Source organism: Xenopus laevis, chromosome 8L (genome assembly GCF_017654675.1).
Source record: "Xenopus laevis strain J_2021 chromosome 8L, Xenopus_laevis_v10.1, whole genome shotgun sequence".
Classification (NCBI taxonomy): Eukaryota; Metazoa; Chordata; class Amphibia; order Anura; family Pipidae; genus Xenopus; species Xenopus laevis.
The window spans coordinates 129,567,145-129,583,824 of record NC_054385.1 but is presented as its reverse complement, the minus strand read 5'-3'; the positions used below and the strand labels follow the sequence as shown (position 1 = coordinate 129,583,824).

General features: G+C 43.8%; 1 protein-coding gene across 1 annotated transcript; it reads left to right on the top strand.

Annotated features, from left to right (window-relative positions):
• Positions 1–226: 226 nt before the first annotated feature.
• LOC121397351 (high affinity immunoglobulin epsilon receptor subunit alpha-like) lies at positions 227–16,679 on the top strand. Its single transcript, XM_041573989.1, has 5 exons — positions 227–230; positions 957–977; positions 4,277–4,537; positions 7,031–7,165; positions 16,675–16,679. The coding sequence occupies exons 1-5, from the start codon at positions 227–229 to the stop codon at positions 16,677–16,679; spliced, it is 426 nt and encodes a 141-aa protein (XP_041429923.1).
• The last annotated feature ends 1 nt before the right edge of the window (position 16,680 follows it).

Below are 16,680 nucleotides of genomic sequence, written 5' to 3'. Positions count from 1 at the left end.
GTTTATTGCACAAAACCCTCACATTTGAGGCTTGTGCTTACACTTAGAAGTCAGACAGTACAGGGCAGCATTTTTGAGGGAAATGGTAAAATAATTGCCTCTGATTATTGTGAGGGACATAGCTACTGAAATTCAAAATCACAATTTTGCCACAAATATAAAAAAAAAATCACCGGATATATTTTTCAAATATTATGGAAAAGCAGCCAATTTTCCTTGTAGATCAATGGGTAAGTGCATTTTTTTTAAATGAGTATTCAATAAAGGAAACACATTCTTTGTTGGCGATCGCAATGAGCCGTTTCATGCCATTTGTGGGCATGTATCCCCTTTAGCTGTGTGCGCTTCTGACCCGGCATCTGTAAAAATAACCGCCTACTGTTTTTTAATTGGTGGGTGGGCGGGTCAGGCAGATGAGACAGCCGCTGGCCGTGATGGATTTCTGTACAAGTGAACTGAGCAGATTGTGGGGGAATACACTGACAGGCAAAGTAACGGCTAGTAGAGCATCAAAACCATTAAAAAATTTCATTGCAAATTACAAATAGCATTATAATCATTCCCCAAATCCTAGGAAAGATTATAGATTCCGACCATAGATCCCCTTTAATCCTTATTGGGGTTTATTTAACGTTTATATGATTTTCTAGTAGACTTAAAGCATGAAGATCCATATTACAGAAAGATCAGCTATCCAGAGTCCAGAGCATTTTGGATAACAAGTCCCATACCTGTATTTAGAAAACTTCTTATTGCAGAATATTATAAAAAAGCTTATATTCAATTTTCATTTTTGCAATAGCTCCCGTTTAAGTATTTATATTTGGGCTTTGTAGTATATATATTTAATAATTACAGCTAATCCAATTTTCAGTTTTCTGCAGGATTCTGTTTGTATTTATATACAGTTTAAACTGCATCAAACCTTTCAATGTTCTCTCTGTTTCTATTTCCAGTTATTGGCATGGACACTGCAGGTAAGAACTGTTACTGTATCATTAGTATTTTGTAACCTGCCAACAGGGCAGGCAGTTTTGATCCGGACGACCCTCTCGAAAACCGTAATGTCCGGGTCAATTCCAGACAGGTGGCAACCCTAATAATCTGCTTTACAGCAAAAATGAAATGATGTTCTTTACCCTGCCTGTGTTTGTCCACGTGAATGCAGTGCTGTCTGTCCCCTGATTTACATATCAATAGTGATGGGCGAATTTGCGCCGTTTCGCCGAAAAATTTGCGAATTTCTCGCGAAATTTGCGAAACGGCGAAAAATTTGCGAAACGCCGTCAGCGTCTCGTTTTTGACACCGGCGCCCGTAAATAAATTCGCCCATCACTACATGTCAATCAATGAGACACACAAATTAGGCAGCAGAGGAGACCACAATGGGACTGGCCTGTACCCGCTGAAGCTGCTCTCTACTCCTCACTCCAAGTTTTATATCTGGTGCTAAGTGTAACCAGTCCCCTGGGCAGAAGAGCTTGTGCATGAGGAATAACATCCCCTCTCCTGCGCTTCTTCCCAAGGGAATAGTAAATGGCCCAGCTGCCATTCTGCTTAAGATATGAGATAACTAGGGATGGGCGAATTTTTTTGCCTTGTTTCGCCGCAAAAATGCCGCCCATAGACTTGTATATTGTCATGTATCAAAATAATTTAGACACCCATAGACTTTGATGGGCGTCGGCGACATTTCGCTGGCGGCAAATTTTTGGTGAAACAAAACGGGTCGAATTCACCCAAGCCTAACGATAACCAGTAGATCAATCTCACGTGAGCCTGCAGCTTTCTTTACACAGAGGAGAAACTGCACATAGACACCATGCTTCTCTTGCTTCAAGAAAATAAAACGTTATTAAAGGGATACTGTCATGGGAAAAAAAATGAATCAGTTAATAGTGCTGCTCCAGCAGAATTCTGCACTGAAATCCATTTCTCAAAAGAGCAAACAGATCTTTTTATATTCAATTTTGAAATCTGACATGGGGCTAGACATATTGTCAATTTCCCAGCTGCCCCAAGTCATGTGACTTCTATCATAACTCTGCCCCACCCTACATCTCTGAACTCATCTCTATATACACACCCAACCGCTTACTACGCTCCTCTACTGACCTGCTACTCAACTCTTCTCTCATTACCTCCTCACATGCTCGCATTCAAGACTTTGCAAGGGCTGCACCCCTCCTCTGGAACTCTCTCCCACGGTCTGTCCGACTTTCTCCCAACCTTTCTGCTTTCAAGAAATCTCTTAGAACACACTTCTTCCGAGAAGCCTCCCCTCACTCTGCTTAACTACCAAACGCAACACCACATACAGTACCACATTTCTCACCCACTTAATTCGATCTTGCCCACTCCCACACCTTGTGTGTTACTCCCTTTCCTTTAGACTGTATGCCTATGCATAGGGCCTTCCTTACCTTGTTGTACCTGTATTGATTGTAATGTTTGTTACTCCATATGTTCTATGTATATAATTCATGTGATTTAGTTGTATAATCACATTTACTTTACAGTGCTACGCAATATGTTGGCGCTATATAAATACATGTTAATAATAATAAAAATAATAACACTTCTGCATTAGCAGACAAAGATCATGTCACATGACACTGTATCAGTATCAGATTACTATGGGGTCTGTATGAGAGCACACACATTAATCCATATCTTTACAGTCACCCCATAAACACAACACATACAGTGCCCTGACTGCAATGGAACTGAGTATAAATAGTATAAACACAGTTATTTAAATGCTTTACCGTATATACTTGAGTATAAGCCGAGTTTTTCAGCATCCAAAATGTGCTGAAAAAGTTTACCTCCGCTTATACTCGGGTCAGCGGGCAGTAGCCGAGATTGCAGTCACTTTTAATCATTCCTATACCAACAGTACACTTGGGAAGAGACTGCAATATCCCACAATGCCCTCTGTTGGTTTTATGAAAGAATAACAGTGCGCCCTCTGTTGGTTATATCAAAGAATAACAGTGACTGCAATATCACACAGCGCCATCTGTTGGTTGTATCAAAGAATAACAGTGACTGCAATATCACACAGCGCCATCTGTTGGTTATATCAAAGAATAACAGTAACTGCAATATCACACAGCGCCATCTGTTGGTTGTATCAAAGAATAACAGTGACTGCAATATCACACAGCACCATCTGTTGGTTATATCAAAGAATAACAGTGACTGCAATATCACACAGCGCCATCTGTTGGTTGTATCAAAGAATAACAGTGACTGCAATATCACACAGCGCCATCTGTTGGTTGTATCAAAGAATAACAGTGACTGCAATATCACACAGCGCCATCTGTTGGTTATATCAAAGAATAACAGTGACTGCAATATCACACAGCACCATCTGTTGGTTGTATCAAAGAATAACAGTGACTGCAATATCACACAGCGCCATCTGTTGGTTATATCAAAGAAGAACAGTAACTGCAATATCAAACAGCGCCATCTGTTGGTTGAATAAAGGATTAACAGTGATGGCAATATCACACAGCGCCATCTGTTGGTTATACGAAAGATCAGGTTTTATGACACACAGCACTCTCTGCACAATTCTCTGTCACCATCAACTTTGCAAAGAAGTCCGGTCGATCGCTGGGGGAGTCTCTTTGGCGGAAGGTGCGCTGCTGGGAGACAGGGCTGTAGTTGTGTCTAGGCTTATACTAGAGTCAATAAGTTTTCCCAGTTTTCGTAGGTAAAATTAGGTACCTCGGCTTATACTCGGATCGGCTTATACTCGAGTATATACGGTAAGTATTTTGTGATTTAGATACTTCGGGGCACATTTATCAAGGTTCGAATACCAAGGGTTAATTAACCCTCGAATTCGACCCTCGAAGTTAAATCCTTCGAATTCGAATATTGAATTCGAAGGATTTAGCGCAAATACTTCGGTCGATCGATCGAAGTAAAAATCGTTCGAACAATTTTAATCGATCGATCAAAGGATTTGGAAAAGGTCCCCATAGGCTAACATTGTACCTCGGTAGGTTTAAACTGCCGAAGTATGTAGTCGAAGTATTTTTTAAAGAGACAGTACTTAGACTATCGAATGGTGGAATAGTCGAACGATTTTTAGTTTAAATCGAAAGTCGTAGTAGTCTACGTAGTAGAAGTACCCAAAAAATTACTTTCGAATTTCGAAGTTTTTTGTATTCGAATTCTTCACTCGAGCTTAGTAAATGTGCCCCTTATTATACCAGGTCTGTACATATAAATCTGTATAACTATTGTGTGTCTGTAGGAGCTGCTGTGAGACCTGTGATTTCTCTCTCCCCAAACTGGAACCCAATATTCCCAGGAGAATCTGTAACTCTGACTTGTAATGTGGCTCCTACTGCCCAAGGGATCCTGGAATATTCCTGGTACAGGGATGGACACTGGATACCTGGGGATCAGCAGAGACTTGTCATTGAGTCTGCCGCACACACAGACAGTGGGAATTACCAGTGCCAGGCTGGTCCCAATGAGAGAAGTGATCCTGTTAGACTGGATGTGTTTTATGGTGAGTTCATCATCTCTGATCTGTTCCTACAGACTCCCCCAGTCCCTTCCCTGTAACCAATCGTATCAATAAGGGACACGAGGAGGCCCATTTACTAGGTACAATTTTATAGCTTCTTGAAACCACAATTAAACTCTGTTTCTCTAAAATCACAAGTACCATGAACGTTATGAAAGAATCAGAATAAAAAAATAGTACAAAAGAAATTAGCTGTTGGAAAAATTCTACCTGCTGATTGGTGGCTATGGGTTACTGCTCCTTTTATCACATAACCCCTCTTATTTCATGTACCACTTTTGCCCTTGATGAAGGGCTGAAACATTAGACACAAGTGGTGCCTGTTATCCATTTATTATTACAGATAAAAAGTAAATCATTTGGGATTATCTGGATAAAATGGAGTCAATAGGAGATGACCTTTCCGTAATTCAAAGCTTTCTGGATAGGGGTTTTCTGGATAACGGATCCCATACCTGTATGTCGTTTATATACTCATAGGTCGTGTGAAACAAAAAAAATGGTGTTTATTCAACGTTTTGGCGTGAGCCGTCATCGGGTAGAGCAGGCCAAATACAAACACACATATTTATACACATAGATCTTGGGGGAAAGGCGCCAAAAAACTCAAATGTCGTAAGAAGTGGGCGTGTGTGAGCTAATTGTGTCATCACCCAATGGGAAAAATAGTAACTAATATACTCCATAATAAAACACAAATTGGATAAGTTTAATAGAAAATCATAGGTTAAGGGGCACATTTACTAAGCTCCAGTGAAGGATTCGAAGTAAAAAAACTTCGAATTTCGAAGGGTTTTTATGGATACTTCGACCAGCGAATAGGCTACTTCGACCTTCGACTACGACTTAGATTCGATTCGACCTAAAAGTCGTTTGACTATTCGACCATTCGATAGTCAAAGTACTGTCTCTTTAAAAAAAACTTTGACCACCTACTTCGCCACTTTAAACCTACCGAGCATCAATATTAGCCTATGGGGACCTACCCCATAAGGTTTGTAAGCTTTTTCTGATCGAAGGAAAGTCCTTCGATCGATGGATTAAATCGTTTGATCAAAGGATTTGCAGTAAATCCTTTAACTTTGATATTCGAAGTCGAAGGATTTGACTTCGAGGGTCGAATATCGAGGGTTAATTAACCCTCGATATTCGACCCTTAGTAAATGTGCTCCTTGGTGTATAAGTGAATACAGGGACAGGTACCCTGCAGAAGTGAGAGTTAAAAACAAGAGACCCCCGAAGGAAGGTCGTTCAGCTGATATGTGTCTGTGGTATGAATATCGAAGTCGAAGGATTTACCGCAAATACTTCTATCGATCGATCGAAGTAAAAATTCGAAGGATTTTAATCGATCGGTCGACCGATTTTTCTTCGATCTGAAATAGCTTAGAAAACGTATGGGGAAGGTCCCCATAGGCTAACATTGTAGCTCGGTAGGTTTAAAGTGGCGAAGTATGTAGTCAAAGTTTTTTTTAAAGAGACAGTACTTCGTTCGAATCGAAGTCGAAGGTTGAAGTAGCCTATTCGATGGTCGAAGTACCCCAAAAAAAACTTCGAAATTCTAATTTTTTTTTCACTTCGAATCCTTCACTCGAGCTTAGTAAATGTGCCCCCTAACCTACGATTTCTATTAAACTTATGCAATTTGTGTTTTATTATGGGGTATATTAGTTACTATTTTTCCCGTTGGGTGATCAGCACTGATGACACAATTACCTCACACACGCCCACTACTTATGACATTTGAGTTTTTTGGTGCCTTTCCCCCTAGATCTATGTGTATAAATACGTATGTTTGTATTTGGTCTGCACTTCCTGATAATGGCTGACATCTAAGAGCCGAAACGTTGAAATTTTGTTTCACAGGACCTATGAGTGCGGAATCTTGCTGTTTGTATACTATGATTAAATGCTCCAGCACCCAGGCATTTATTTTTTTGTGTTCTGTGTGCACCGGTCCAGTTGTTTGTACTATATGTATATATATAGTCACAAAGAAGTTGCAGTCACACAAAAATATATTGTCTGCTTTTATCTGGTAACAAATAGTGTCCTGCAAAGTACAGCACTCAGTTGGTCTAATATACACAATAATAATTATAATTTCCTTTATAAACCCAGTTTGTAAATTAAATGCAAAAAACACCTTTATTTTTGTTTGCACGAGACCTGTTGAGTACTGCTCTCCATGGCAATATACTGTGTGTGTATATATATATATATATATATATATATATATATATATTTTTTTTTTTTTTTTAAGATCTCCATTTTGTGATTTAATCCAAAAGGTCCAATGTACCCTATCAAGCAGGAAGCTTGAATAGGTTGATTGACAGAATGAAAGATAAATAAGAAATTCAAATACTGTACATTGATGACCAAGTGCAAATTGTCTCAGAAGCTTTTCTGTTAATGTGAAATGTTCCTTGTACATGATCTTTAACTTATTCAGTAATTTAACTTTTATTTCAGATCTGCTCATCCTGCAGGCTCCCCCTGATGTTCATGAAGGAGACTCCCTGTCTCTCAGGTGTCACAGTCGGACTGGATATAGAACAATGACTCCAGTATTTTACAAGGATAATGAGATCATTGAGTCTCCAGTCAGTGAGTGTCAGGGAGCCGGGAGCCCCCTCTGGGGAGTAGTCCGGATCTAGGAGGAAGCCCCTCAGGAGGGATCAGGGTCGTGGTATCTAGGGGTTAGGCAAGAGAATAATCAAAGTCCAAGCACAGGTCAGAAGGCAGGCGGAATACAACAAAGTCCAGGGCAAGGCACGGGGTCAAAGGCAGGCAGAGTAACAGCGAAGTCCAAATCCAGGCAAGGGGTCACAACAAGGAATCAGGCAGATATAAGCAGGGAAAAACAGCAAGGGAACCCAGGAATCTCTCAGTGAACAGGATCCTATTTTCGGGCGCCATCTTGGCGTCTCAGGCGTCCTTTTATCTTTGAATTTGGCGCCCTTGCGCCAGCGTCAGCGCGCCTGCGACCATCGCGCCGTGCTGGCGTCACAACGCCGGCGTCGGAACCCACGTGGGTTCCCTGGGCGCCGCCATCTTGGATTCTTCGCCGCCGGGAGCGGACGCGACTCCTCGCGCTCCCGGCGGTCTTGACAGTACCCCCCCCCTCACGGGGGGCCTCAGGACCACCGGGACTTGGTTTCTGGGGAAACTTGGAGTGGAAGTCTCTTACCAAACGAGGAGCATGCACATCACGGTGTCCCTCCCAAGAGCATTCTTCGGGGCCAAAGCCCTTCCAATGGATGAGGTATTGAAGGGACCCTCTGGAGATTCTGGAATCAAGGATTCTCTCCACCTCGAATTCTTGTTGACCCTCCACAGAGACAGCAGGAGGAGGAGATTGGACACCAGAGAAACGGTTGGAGACGGTGGGCTTCACCAGGGAGACGTGGAACACGTTGGGGATTCTCATCTCTGGTGGGAGTTGAAGTCTGATGGCTACAGGGTTAATTATCTCCAAGATGGGGAACGGACCCAGGAACTTCGGACCCAACTTGGGAGATGGCACCTTCAAGCGAATATTCCTGGAAGAGAGCCAGACACAATCACCCACCTTGTAGGGAGGAGAGGGCCTTCTACGGCGATCCGCGAAAGTCTTGTGGACTAGAGCACACTTCTCTAGATTAGACTTGGTTGCAGCCCAAATAGCAAGCATATGGGCTGCCAGATCATCTGCAGCCGGGACGTCCGACAACACGAAGTCCTGAGGAAAGGCTTGAGGATGCTGTCCATACACCACCATAAATGGGGACCTTCCTGTGGAGGAATGACATGCATTATTATGAGCAAACTCTGCCCACGGGAGGAGGTCAGACCAATCGTCCTGGCAAAGAGACACATGGTTCCTCAGGAACTGTTCTAAGGCTTGGTTCACACGTTCAGCTGCCCCATTCGTCTGCCTACCACCCAGGTAGGCAGACGAAAATTTAAGTGTTATTCCCAAGTCTTTACATAGAGAACGCCAGAACTTGGCGGTAAACTGGGTGCCTCTGTCGGAGACGATCTCCACCGGGAAACCATGCAGGCGGAAGATGTACTTAATAAAGAGTTGGGATAATTCCACCGCAGAGGGTAACTTCTTCAAAGGGATGAAATGGGCCATTTTGCTGAAGCGGTCAATGACAACCCAGATCACAGTATTCCCACCGGAGGGAAGAAGTTCGACAATAAAGTCCATAGAGAGGTGCGTCCACGGACGAGAGGGAACCGGCAAAGGCTGTAACAACCCGCTGGGGCGGGAATGGCTAGGCTTAGAAGTGGCACAGACATTACAAGCAGCCACAAAGTCCTTTACATCCTTGCGGATATCAGGCCACCAGACTAGGCGCCTCAAGAGTTCAAGGGTCTTGGCCGGACCAGGATGTCCAGCTTGCCTGGAGCAGTGGGTTTGTTGCAGGATGGCCAGGCGAAGTTCTGGAGGGACGAAGGCCATGCCAATCGGAGTATCTTGAGGAGCCGAAGACTGCCCAGCCAGAATCTGGTCGGCAAATTGGGGATACAGAGAGGCAATGATCTTGACTGGTGGAATGATTGGTTCCTGCCTCTCAGGGTCACGGTCCACCGGAGTGAAGCTACGAGACAAGGCATCGGCCTTCAGATTCTTGGAACCTGGGCGATAAGTCAAAACAAAGTTAAATCGGGAAAAGAAAAGGGCCCACCTGGCTTGTCTGGGATTTAGCCTCTTGAGGGACTGTATAAACTCCAGATTCTTGTGATCTGTGAAAATCTGGACAGGAATTTCAGAGCCCTCCAGGAGGTGACGCCATTCTTCAAGGGCAAGCTTGACTGCTAAGAGTTCTCGATTTCCGACATCATAGTTCTGCTCTGCGGATGAGAACTTCTTGGAGAAAAACGCACAGGGGTGCAATTTTCCATCAGTGGAGTGTCTCTGAGACAGGATAGCTCCGGCTCCGACTTCAGAAGCATCAACTTCGATGCAGAAGGGTAGTGCAGGATTGGGATGTCGGAGAACAGGAGCGGACGTGAAAGCCTCTTTCAAGGACTGAAAGGCTTCTATGGCAGATGGAGGCCACAGGCTGGGTTTACCCCCTTTCCGGATGAGGGCCAGGATAGGTGCAATGCGGGAAGAGAACCCCCGGATGAACTGTCGATAATAATTAGCAAATCCGATGAATCTCTGGATTGCCTTGGTACTCAGTGGGAGAGGCCACTCCTGGATGGCCGACACTTTCACGGGGTCCATCTCAAATCCCTCTGGAGAGATAATGTATCCTAGGAAGGGGATCTTGGATACCTCGAAGACACACTTCTCCAACTTGGCGAAGAGAGAGTTCTTCCTCAAACGAGAGAGTACCTCCTTCACCTGGGAGCGATGACTTTCAAGGTCCTTGGAAAAGATCAGGATGTCGTCCAAGTATACGACTACGAACCTTCCTAGGAGATCTCGGAACACATCATTAACAAACTCCTGGAAGACGGCAGGGGCATTGCAAAGGCCGAAGGGCATAACAAGATATTCATAGTGCCCATCCCGAGTGTTGAATGCCGTCTTCCATTCGTCACCCTCCCGGATGCGAATGAGGTTGTAGGCCCCCCGGAGATCCAACTTGGAGAAAATCTTTGCCCCTTTCAGCTGGTCAAAGAGCTCGGCAATCAAGGGCAGGGGGTACCTGTTTTTCACGGTGATCTTATTCAGACCCCGATAGTCTATACAAGGCCGAAGGCCTCCGTCCTTCTTCTCCACGAAGAAGAACCCAGCCCCTGCAGGAGAGGTAGAAGGGCGGATAAACCCCCGCTGGAGATTTTCTTGGATGTACTCCTTCATAGCGGTAGTCTCTGCAGGAGAGAGAGGGTAGGTGCGCCCTCTGGGGGGCATAGCTCCTGGCAGGAGTTCAACCGGACAGTTGTAGGAGCGATGTGGGGGAAGGAACTCTGCAGACTTTTTACAAAACACATCAGAAAACCCCTGGTAAGTGGAGGGCAAAGTCTTTAGTTCCGCAGTGGAGACATTCACCTTCTCGAGGGGTTTTGGCGGAAGGCAATGTTGCAGGCAAAATAAACTCCAACGAGAGATCTGCCCAGTGGACCAGTCTATGGTGGGGTTATGCAGACGTAACCACGGAAGACCCAATATTACTGGAGTAGAAGGGCAGGGAATGATGAAGAAAGAAAGTTTTTCTTGATGCAGCGCCCCAACTTGTACGGATAGTTCCGCCGTGAACATTGTGACGAATTCAAACTCCAGGGGTTTGTCATCTATGGCGGTAATTCGCAGGGGTGAAGACAATGGAAGCAGGGGAATCTTCATGCGTTCGGCAAAGAAGGCGTCCATGAAATTGCCATCCGCTCCGGAGTCGAGGAAGGCCCTTTCGAAGATAGATTTACTTGCCAGGTGAATCTGCAAAGGAAGGAGAAGTCTGCGTGAATTTTCTTGATACTTCTCCTGAGGCCCTCGAGTGATGCCCCCTACATGAGAAACCTGAGACATACCTCGGGGTACAAAACTCTTGGCTTTGGCAGGACAGGCGTTGGCAAAATGGGAATGCCCACCACAGTACAAACAGAGACCTGCCATACGTCTTCGGAGTCTTTCCTGCTCGGAGAGGCGAGCCTTTCCTACTTGCATGGGTTCCTCCAGGGGAGACATGGACACATGAGTCACAGGGACAGCGGATGCTTGCAGAATCGGCCTTTGAAAGCGAGGGGCCAACATGGGAGAAAATCGTCTGCTGCGCTCTCTCTCCACCTGGTGTTCTCTGAGACGGGTGTCAACCTTAATGGATAGAGCGATCAGCCCTTCCAGGGTGTCAGGAGTCTCTCTGGAGACGAGATCATCTTTGATGCGGATGGATAGGCCTTGGTAGTATACGGCCTTGTAAGCGTCATCACACCAGGAAGTCTCCGCCATCAGAGTTCGGAAGTCTATAGCGTACTCATTGACACTGCGGCTTCCCTGCCGGAGCTGCAAGAGACGGGCAGGAGCGTTCGTAACCCGACCTGGAGCATCAAAGACTATGCGAAAAGCTTGGAGAAATTCTTTAACATCATAAGTCACCGGGGAATTCTTCTCCCAAAGAGACGTTGCCCACTCCAGTGGCTTGCCTTCCAATCGAGACATCACATACCCCACCTTGGAACGCTCACTTGGAAACTGTGTGGGTTGGAACTCAAATTGAATTTGGCATTGTGTGGCAAATCCCCTACAGGCTTGTGGGTCCCCACTGAAGCGAGGGGGAGGTGGAATGCGAGGCTCACCTGTCGGGTAGCTTGCGTTCGTAGAGGCTGCCGCCATGGGGGGATCTCCAGTAGGTGGAGCAGCGGAGGGCGCAGAAGGCACTTGAGCTAGCAGGACATCGAGTGCTTGCCCAATGCGAACCTGCTGGTTTTCGTAGTCCTCCATGCGGGATGCCAGTCCGCGGAGCGCTCGTCCGACATGAGGTGTGGCTTCCTCAGAAGGATCCATGGCCCGAAAATAATGTCAGGGAGCCGGGAGCCCCCTCTGGGGAGTAGTCCGGATCTAGGAGGAAGCCCCTCAGGAGGGATCAGGGTCGTGGTATCCAGGGGTTAGGCAAGAGAATAATCAAAGTCCAAGCACAGGTCAGAAGGCAGGCGGAATACAACAAAGTCCAGGGCAAGGCACGGGGTCAAAGGCAGGCAGAGTAACAGCGAAGTCCAAATCCAGGCAAGGGGTCACAACAAGGAATCAGGCAGATATAAGCAGGGAAAAACAGCAAGGGAACCCAGGAATCTCTCAGGGAACAGGATCCTATTTTCGGGCGCCATCTTGGCGTCTCAGGCGTCCTTTTATCTTTGAATTTGGCGCCCTTGCGCCAGCGTCAGCGCGCCTGCGACCGTCGCGCCGTGCTGGCGTCACAACGCCGGCGTCGGAACCCACGTGGGTTCCCTGGGCGCCGCCATCTTGGATTCTTCGCCGCCGGGAGCGGACACGACTCCTCGCGCTCCCGGCGGTCTTGACAGTGAGTCTGAGTTACACATAGGAAGAGTGGATGTTACTGCGTCTGGTACATACAAGTGTGAAAAGGAAATACGTTATTATACACAAACAACTTATGAAATCCATACAGTTGATTGGTACATCTCAGTCTCAGGTAAGATCTGGTGGAACAGAATGGGACACTGAGGGCAGTTGGACAGGAGTGAGGGACAGAATGTCCAACATGATCCCATTTATTCTCATGATAATTAACAAAAGTTTAGAAAACACAACAAACCCCTAAAGTTCTTTTTTTTATTGAAAGGAAATGGAAATTACACCAGAAATGCTACTCCTTATGATTATGTGCTTCTTTAATAGCCCAATGCAACCACATTCCTTCACTAATAATGATCACATACTCTTGGCAACTGTCAGTTTTCTGGTTTCAACTGCCAACATACAATACATACACAATATAAAAGTCACAATACTCATGTAATCAATTATTCATTTATATTAACACTACATGGCAGCTCATAAACCAGTACATTCTGCATCAGCACTACAGTATTCTTTCACAAATTCTTCATTTTCTACAACAGACTGTCCTCAATTTCTGCTTGATCTTTACTGCCCCCCCCCATCTGCTGTACAGATATGGGACCTGGGGTTTTCTAGATAACAGATCTTTCTGTAATTTGGATCTTCATACCATAAGTCTACTAGAAATTCATTTAAACATTAAATAAACCCAATAGGTTGGGTTTGCTTCCAATAAGAATTAATTATATCTTAGTTGGGATCAAGTACAAGCTACTGTTTTATTATTTTTCATTTTTAAAAATTATATTTAACAATTTGGATTATTTGGAAAAAATAAACTCTATGGGAGATGGCCTTTCTATAATTCTGAGCTTTCTGGATAAAGGGTTTCCAGATAACAGATCTCCTACCTGTAGTTATGCCACTGAACATGGAGGAGATACAGAACACATTAAATAACACTCACACTGGTTCAACTCTTTCCTCATCCAGTTCTTTAGTCTCTTTTTCCCCAATCCAAGTGATAAGATGACATCAGTGGTGTAACTATATAGGAAGCAGACCCCACTGGGGGTTTCGGGGGAGCAGGGGAGAAGGGCAGCCCAGATAGTGGGGTCACTTCCTCTATACAGTAGTATGCAATTCGGTATTCAAATTTGATTCGAGTTATCAGATCATTTAAATTCATCTGCGTATCAAACATTTAATTGTATGAATACATTTAGACTAGTCGAATTTCGAATTTATGGGAATTTGAAAAAATTTGATAAATGTGCCTTCCCATGTTCAGTAATTACTCAATGTGATTCAATCTGATTTTTATTTTCATGTTACAGAACTGTTCAGTCCCCCACAAATAAATGTGAGTTCAGATCAGGTGACAAAAGGAGGTCACATGACCATAACATGTGACACAAAGCTCAGCCCACACAGAGAGACTACAGAGCTACAGTTTGTTTTCTACAGAAATGGGCACAATGTGCAGGGATTCAGTTTATCCAACCAATATGGAGTCGCCTCAGCTCAGCTGGAGGATTCTGGGAATTATACCTGTGAGGTACAAACTCTAACCGGCAGTGTGAGGAAGAGGAGTAACATAGTACATATCTACATACAGGGTGAGTAGGAATAATTTAAAAGAATATTTAATTGGTACTATGATTAAATGTTCACCTGGCAGTGTGAGAAAGAATGAATTTCCAGATACAGGTCAAGCAATAGTAGTGTATTTGGAAATATTTAGCTGACTGTTCCTATAATGACCTCACGAGTGCAGAAAAAAATCTGCATGGGGGGGAATTATAAATGCGCCGTTTTGTGTTGGCAGGAAAAATATATATTTTGAAGTCACTGCTTTGGTGTTGTACAATTCCTTCATAGGGAATTAAATGAATGTTTACACCTGTCTTGATCCTTCATATATTTTAGAACGATGGGGTAAGCCTTTAACATATTCTTTTCTATATATTTGGAGATAGGAGCATTGTTCACTGAAGGCACATATGAACAGGGGTCCAACTGTCCCCTGGGATCCTCCTGTTCCTGGGAGATGATCATACAGATAAAATATGCAAAATACACACAGTAAACATTCAATTTACAGGTTATTTGCCATATGCTGCCAATGACATGTGTTTGACTTGCATACAATTTGTAAAGGGAACTATATCAGCTTGGTGAGAACTATACACATTTTATTAAGCAATAGTTCTATTATTACAGTGGTTCCAAGTGAATCTGGATTCAGGAGAATATTTTTTATACAGTAGGTTCCCTTGTAGTAGTCTCAAAATACTGTTGTAGGAGCACCAGGTCTCTGTAGCTAAAATAATCCCAATGTTCCCAATTGCCAATGTTCTTTCAGCAAATAATAAAGATAGAGAACCAGCGTACAGAGTGATAATCTATTTTTTATATGAACACATTTATATGACAACAGCCTATTCCAATGACGGGCAAATGGTTATGTGTCAGAGTGTAAGAATAATAAAATCTAATAACAAATGCCCCTATCATTCTGACGCAACAATAACCACATGCCCAAGGCAGGAAAGGTGAAGGGAGGGGTGATGTTCCCCCATTTATTATTTCTCTTATAAATGACACCCCGTGATGAGAGTCCACTTTGTAAGTTACTGATAGAATTCAGAGTATCAGCAGATGTTGGATGAGGCCCCTGTACAGAAGTGTTTTCTTCATTTACTGATTCCTCCCTGTGTCTGCTTTTCACAGATAAAGAACTGCAAGGCTGAGGGACAGTTGTAAGTGGGAAACTATTTTCAGTTAAAATATCTGTAGATAAGAACATTCAGTTCTCTTCCAACATTTACGTATGTATGTGTACTCCCATTTTAATCTATAAAAGTTGTGAGAAGGGGAGTGTTCTTTGGCAAAGCCTCGGTGTCACATGAATGCTTTCCCAAAGCAAAACCATTAAATGGTCTTTGCTAAACTCAATAAACCTCATTCTATTTGAAATAGCCTTATCTCTGAGTTTTGCTTTCCATATAACAAGGTCATAGCAATAAAAATAGCAACAAGAGTACATTAAGGGGCCGATTCATCAAGCTCGAGGGAAGGATTCGAAGTAAAAAAACTTCGAATTTCGAAGTGTTTTTTGGGCTACTTCGACCATCGAATGGGCTACTTCGACCTTCGACTACTACTTCGACTATTCGACCATTCGATAGTCGAAGTACTGTCTCTTTAAAAAAAAACTTTGACCCCCTAGTTCGGCAGATAAAAGCTACCGAAGTCAATGTTAGCCTATGGGGAAGGTCCCCATAGGCTTGCCTAAGTTTTTTTGATCGAAGGATATTCCTTCGATCGTTGGATTCAAATCCTTCGAATCGTTCGATTCGAAGGATTTAATCGTTCGATCGAAGGAATAATCCTTCGATCGTACGATCGAATTTTCTGCGCTAAATCCTTCGAGTGAAGGATTTGAAGGTAAAAAACTTCGAATTTCGAAGTTTTTTTGGGCTACTTCGACCATCGAATGGGCTAATTCGACCTTCGACTACGAATCGAACTATTCGAAGTAAAAATCGTTCGACTATTCGACCATTCGATAGTCGAAGTACTGTCTCTTTAAAAAAAACTTCGACCCCCTAGTTCGCCATCTAAAAGCTACCGAAGTCAATGTTAGCCTATGGGGAAGGTCCCCATAGGCTTGGCTAACTTTTTTTGATCTAAGGATATTCGATCGAACTATCTGCGCTAAATCCTTCGACTTCGATATTCGAAGTCGAAGGATTTCAATTCCTAGTCGAATATCGAGGGTTAATTAACCCTCGATATTCGACCCTTGATAAATCTGCCCCTAAGTACATTAAGAGAGGCTTACCACTGTACAAAGTGGGCCCAAGTGCACACGCCCCAGACCTTCAGCAAAGGGTCAAACACCAGGAAACATCAAAGGAGGCCGGCACAAGCCTGGAGTCGGTCAGATGATAAAAGTTAAAATTTTACATTTTATTTTCCATAATTAAGAACCAAGGCCTGACATATTTTGTTTTACCAAGGACACTTAGTCATAGGCTATGACTAAGTGTCCTTGGTAGACACAAAACGCGTCAGGCTTAACTATACTGGAATTCTGGGGGAAGCAAATGATGGTGTTTAATTTAAAACATTGCATTTTTTTTATTTTGCACAGGTTGAG